This window comes from Cucumis sativus, chromosome 4, assembly GCF_000004075.3.
Source record: "Cucumis sativus cultivar 9930 chromosome 4, Cucumber_9930_V3, whole genome shotgun sequence".
Classification (NCBI taxonomy): domain Eukaryota; kingdom Viridiplantae; phylum Streptophyta; class Magnoliopsida; order Cucurbitales; family Cucurbitaceae; genus Cucumis; species Cucumis sativus.
In genome coordinates, this window is record NC_026658.2 from 14,660,481 (window position 1) to 14,666,484 (window position 6,004).

General features: G+C 36.1%; 1 protein-coding gene across 1 annotated transcript; it reads right to left on the reverse strand.

The window, feature by feature from the left end:
- Positions 1–2,597: 2,597 nt before the first annotated feature.
- LOC101213757 (probable protein phosphatase 2C 23) lies at positions 2,598–5,585 on the reverse strand. Its single transcript, XM_011655333.2, has 4 exons — positions 3,721–5,585; positions 3,497–3,610; positions 3,080–3,344; positions 2,598–2,969 (listed from the first exon to the last, which is right to left on the reverse strand). Exons 1-4 carry the CDS (start codon positions 5,362–5,364, stop codon positions 2,854–2,856), a joined length of 2,139 nt encoding a protein of 712 aa, XP_011653635.1. The 5' UTR covers positions 5,365–5,585; the 3' UTR covers positions 2,598–2,853.
- Positions 5,586–6,004: the final 419 nt, after the last annotated feature.

Sequence of the window (6,004 nt, forward strand, 5' to 3'; positions counted from 1 at the left end):
CTTTATTTTATATTATGGCTCAGGCTTTTGTTTTTCAATCGCCTATTTCCTTTTGGTGGAATTCAAATTGGAAATCCACCTACATGATCGATATCCATCGGTGGTAAAAGTCAAAAGAGAGGTGCTGGTCCTCCTTTCCATGGATTTATGATAGTAACAGACACCATAATAGACAAGTTTCATACAAGATCTGATGTTCTCCCTCCCATTCTGTGCCTGTTGAAGGGGGGCGAGTCTTGTTGACAAATTGAGCTGGCGTCAACTTTCCTCTAAATATTGACTGGAATTTTCGGATCACAAACCTATTCAATATTTGAACTGGATCGTCTACAGTAAAAACTGGAAATTAGGATAGCTTTTTAGAGACGATCTAGTTTTCCTTAGTTCTCTTGTAGTTCAGAAGATATTTCTCTTCAAAGTTTTTCACTCCCCCTCACTATGTTGGCTCTAATCACTTCCAACATTATAGAAATCAATCATGTATTGCCTTTTGAACTTAACAGTAGAACTTCAAGACCTTGAATAGAACTGACTAAGAAGTTTCAAACTTCTCAGGAGAGCTCTCTAATATTAGATGGAATGTGTGGTGGGGTGGGGAGAAAGTGAAGAGATGTTTTAAGTTTATATCCCATTTTTAATCAGTCAATCCAGCTCCAACATTATGTTCTAAGATTAGACAGCTCAAAAGTCGAAAACTCATTTATTCTTTCCCTGTTATTTAATATTCCAAAGCTAAATCCCAACCCATTGTACGTTGTCTTTTTAGACAATAGAATGAGATCTTCTAGTTTGAATAGTTAGAGTTGATCAAATAAATTTGGACAACGTCAAATTTAAAGGATTACTAAAAGATTTAGAATATTTAAGATGCGACTTAGATTATCTTAATTAATCTGTAATTTTGGAATCAGATTCGTGTCCAATTTTTTGAACTTTGATATTCTATATGGGTGATTGTGAATATAGAATTTCAAGCATCTTTATAGAATTGCCTAAGCCTGGCCTACCACTCTATTCCTTCTCAATAGCATTTGGCGGGCAACACTTACCTTTGCCTCCCTACTTTTTCTATTGCATTACACATACATACATACTCAAATAGAATCAGATTCACTATGTCCAGAGTTCAAATAAAGACTGAATTTCAAAAACTCTTCAATATTAGTTGACTATTCCCATTGATTGTTTGTGATGTTTTTAGTTTGGAGCAAGACTTGGTTTAAGGGTTCAAAATAATAGTTTTTCTAAACCATATTGGCTACATATAAATATCTAGTTCAATGATGTGGGAGTTGAAAATTATTTTCTTTTTATGTTGTACCAGATAAACTTAAGAGGGTTTTTTTTTTTTTTTTTTTTTTTGGGAGGAATAAAGTTAAGAGTTGTAATTGATTAGGTTTTAATCTGTATTGGTTTTTGACCCCTTTTTTAAGTAATTGTTTTAGATTAACCTATGTTTTAGTGTAGGTGTTTGATTAGTTCAGGTTTTAATATATCTTTTGCATTGACTTTGATGTCCACAATGAATTTGTGTCTAATCAGGAAATTCCAAAAAAATTAATATATTTTTTTAAAAAAAGAATTGTTTTTACGATTTTTTAAAGTTATATACATTTATGGTTTAGTTGAAAAAATTGTGCAACTTTTTAAAAGACGATGAAATCTGAATTCAAAATAAATGGATTTTTTTATTAAAGGTGCAGCTCATAATAGGCTTGCTTTTAAAATTGTTAAAAAAAAATTCATGTTCAAAATTCAGCTTTTAATTAATGTTTGTTTTACACTTTCCTTTCAAACACATCTCATTTAATCAAAATTGATTTTGAATCATTAAGCATGTTTTGGAGTGTTTTTGAATAAGATCAAAATGATTTCAACAATCCCTCCATACTTTTTTTCAGCAAACAAGTCTGAATAGTTTAAGGTAACTAATAATAATTAATTGTATGGCAACCATTTCATTATATGCCATATTCAACTCACCAATTAAACAACTCAGCCTGTGATGGATGCTTTTGTAGTCTGACCAAGATTTCCATTTCCAAGAATATTTTAGAAAGAAAACCTAACACAATAGGTTTTTTTGCTCTCTTCACATCCAAGTTTAGGAAAATGGGTGTGGGAAGAGGATGGAGATTCAAAGGAGAGAGAAAGTGAAGACAGATTACTTTGTCTTTCTTTTTTATTGATTCGGAATTTCGGACATAAATTTTTGATTCCCAGGTCCAATTCCACTAAGTATTTGTTCTTCTGACAGAACTGAATTAAGGTGAAATTCAAACTAAGTTCCTTTTCATAATGGTTTTCCTTTTTCAAATCAAGGATTTGAAGAACCCTCCCTTTTTTTCTTTAATCTTCAAGATTTTGGTTAGAATTTCTATAGCCTTTCTAGAAGTATATTACAAAAGAAAGGAAATTTATCATCATCAACAAGTCCCCAAGTCATTTTAGTTTCAAACTTCACAAGAGTGTAAAAACGAGTAGGCATTTCTTCCAGTTTCTATATTGTTCTTTTACCTAATTATTTTTTCGGATGGGTAGGTAGGCAGGAAGTCAATACTTCTAGAGAAGAAACTTCTGAAGTCTGCAAAACAAGATTGTTAAAATTTTCCAATTCTTCTTTGGAATGCATTTGTATTGGATGCAAGTTGCAACACACACACACACACAATTAGGGTGAAACAGGAAGTTGAACAACTAACTCTACACTCTCTCTGTTACAGGTTGAACACGAGAGAAATTGATTTGATTGCATTTGTAATGAGAATAGGGTAGAAGAATAAATGAAATAAATGGCAGAATTAATTGCCCAACCTTCTGTTGTTATCGATTTCTATTGGCTAGTATCTTTATTTACATCAACGAATGCCACATTCTTCCTTCAAATGAAATGATGATTACCGAAACGTCATCATGGTACTTCCGTCGCTCCCCTTGTGGGATATCAAGCAGTTCATGGAAGTCCATTCCTGCAAGTTTGCCATATATATCACATTAGTAAAGAAAAAGTTCACACTTTTAACATATATCCTATTTGTTTCTTTTATCTTCCTATCTTATAGATGGATGCGGAGCTTACCGTATTTTTTAGCTGCTCGGAACAATACTTCTTCAATTAGATTTTGAGCAGGATCTCCTTCAGGAAAAGAAGCAATGAAGGACTCTACTTGAGCAACAGCTTCTTCATTGGTAAAGTACTGGTAGAGTCCATCAGAGGACAATATCAAGAATCTGTCCGTTGGGCTGAGTTTATAATGGCATAGAGTTGGATCACAGGTGATGTAAGGTGAATTTCCCACGTAGTCTATTCTGAACATCTCTAGCAATGCATCATTCCACTTTGGCTGCAAAAACACTCAGCTCGTCAGCACCAACATTCAAATTTTATTGAACATTTGGTATTCTTAATCTTAACTGAAGTCACCATTGGCCTTCTCTATAGTTTCCAGGCAGACTTACATTCTAGCTGTCTAAAAGATTTAGAAATGTGGAATACCTGTTTCAGAAAGCCAGCTCCGAACGCTCGTGTGATCTTCAAATAACCTTTCACCCTGTCATTCATAATTGCGGAAGCGTCGTCAGGATGAGCATTCTTGATCCTCTGAACTTCCTGATGTGTAAGTATTCTCTCATAAGTGCATGAAATAATCTAAAGAATTTTGTAATCAGAGAGTAATGGACATGAAAAATGTAGTCTTTTGATACAGACAAGAACAATACCTCCTCTGTGTAAGTGCTGTGGTCCATTGTAAGCTGATGGGAAGCCAACGCTTTTAATTTTTCAAACTCTACTCCATTAGAGGATTCAAATACTCGCATTGTTCCTTCATTGATTCTCTCCAAGTCTCTGTATGGTTTTCCAGTCCCGAAATCCGGTTCGAATTGCTGCGCTACAATAGCACGGCTATCTCCTACATTCATCAAGTAGACATCTTCTCCTCTCATCAACATCACCAAAACACAAGAACCCATTAGAGCTAGCTCAGGATTTCTTGTGACCATCTTGTCTGCATTTTGCAGATATGCTTCCTCTGTTTTTCTCAATGCTTGAGACAGAGCATTCAACACCTCAGAATGATTGATTGCTGTTGATTCATCCCATATTTGGTGGTGATCTATTTGTCTGTTATTGTTCAACTTCCCCTCTAATCCTAATCTTTCCCTTTCCCATTCACATTTCCAGTTCTTTGGATTCTGATCCGCCTTCTTCATCAGCTGACTCGTCCTGTAATTCGTATTGTGAACTCTCTCTCTTTTCCTCACCAAATCAGCCTCCAAATTCACAACATCATTTTCGGGTAAGATATTCTCTGTAGATTGATGATCACTCTCTTGATTTTTCATGTGATTTGTTCTATGATCGTCTTCCTCAGTTGAAGCAGAATTCGATGAGTTCATGGAAGATGAAGTTGCAGTTGAATCGAACTTATCACTCCAAATCAAACCACTCTTGAGCTCTTTAAGAACAGCAGTGTAGAGATTAGCAAGCAAGTAATCAGGAGCATCAGGGCCGTTGAATCCATCATAAATTCCGACAAAAACCCAACCATTATCCTCTGATATCACCACGTGAACTCTATCCTCACCGGCCTTCCCCTGCGCCCACTGTACACTCTGACCTCCGAGAAAGTAATCGCCATCGTCTTCCTGCGCCAAGCTCCCATGGCTGCTCAAATGGACACTGCTCTGAGTCTGACCAGCAGAAGCCGCGCCATTTTCATTATGCTTGTTTCGAGAGATGGTTTTGGATATGGCTCTCTTCAGAATCCGAATAAGATTTCTTCTTCTTCTTCTTTTTTTCAATTTCGGTTCTCTGTCTCCAACCCCGCCCTGAGAGACGCTCCTTTGCAATTTCTCCGGTCCGCCGTCCTTCTCAACTGGACCGGAATGAACCACTCGATCAATCGGACCCGATTCAAAGCTCCTCGCAGCCAAAGGTCCAGATAAAAACCCTCTCTCCATCGGACCTGAAAAAGGAAATCCACCGGAATTTCCCGACACCGAGTGGCGAGGCACCGGCTGCAACGGCACAGAGGCGAAGGAATTCGTGCAATCAAAAGCTGCAGCCCGATCAAACGTGGTGCTGTAAGGATAGAGATCAACAAGAGAAGTGGAGAGCGGCGTTGAGACGTTGGCACTAACGGAGGCGCCGGAAATCGACCGGAAAATGGTCACCGGAGATATGTAGACGTCGGAGAAATCTTTGGATGACGAGAGAGTATGTGGGTCGGGTGGTAAGTAGTAGAAGGAATGACCGAAACCCCCATCGTGGGGGTCGGAGATAATGTCGGCAGGATCATAACGCCGGGAGATATCGCCGGCGCCGGCGAAACAGTGGCCAATCTTCCCAATACGATTACCCATATGAACAAAGGAAAAAAAAATTTGAAGGCTTGAAAGAAAGAGAATTTTATCTTCTTTACTGTTTGATTTGATTGATCATTGCATAATACTCTGTTTCTCTCAGTGAGAGAGATGATAGTGCGCCTGAAAACCCAAAGAAGAAGAAATTTGATAGCTCAGAAATTTTTTTTAATGAGAGAGAAAGATGAGAGAGAAAGAGGAGTTGACTTTTGGAAGTGGGCTTTGTTTGTTTGTTGCTTTTTTAATCCTTTTTTTTTTCTTATAAAAAAATACTTTGGTGCTTTTTTTAAATTTTATTTTATTTATTTTTGTATTTTTTTGGCCGTTGACCTTTTGTTAAAGAAAAGCAAACAAAGTGGAGAATTTAGAATTTTTAATTAAAGAGATGGTTCTATTATTTCTTTTTTCCTTCTTATTAAAACATGGAAAAATTTTCTGAGATTTTTTCTTTTCTTTTTTTTTATTTTTTGTTTTGTACATTCTTAGTAAAATCCAAAAGTCAAATGTTTGAAATTTCCTTAAATTTAAATAACGAATCAATTCCTAAACCAAACCCACCATTTGTTTTAATTTAAACCCAAATTAAAATTTAATTAGTTTCTTAAAAGAAAATTAAAATTGTTTTAATTTTCAAACATCT

What these genes read in the sequence shown, in the direction of transcription:
- LOC101213757 (XM_011655333.2), bottom strand. Translation starts at nt 5,364, where the DNA reads ATGGGTAATCGTATTGGGAAGATTGGCCACTGTTTCGCCGGCGCCGGC. An exon ending in GAGCTGGCTTTCTGAAACAG is followed by an intron (nt 3,345 to 3,496) that starts GTATTCCACATT and finishes GTGTTTTTGCAG; the next exon opens with CCAAAGTGGAATGATGCATT. An exon ending in CCGAGCAGCTAAAAAATACG is followed by an intron (nt 2,970 to 3,079) that starts GTAAGCTCCGCA and finishes GCAAACTTGCAG; the next exon opens with GAATGGACTTCCATGAACTG.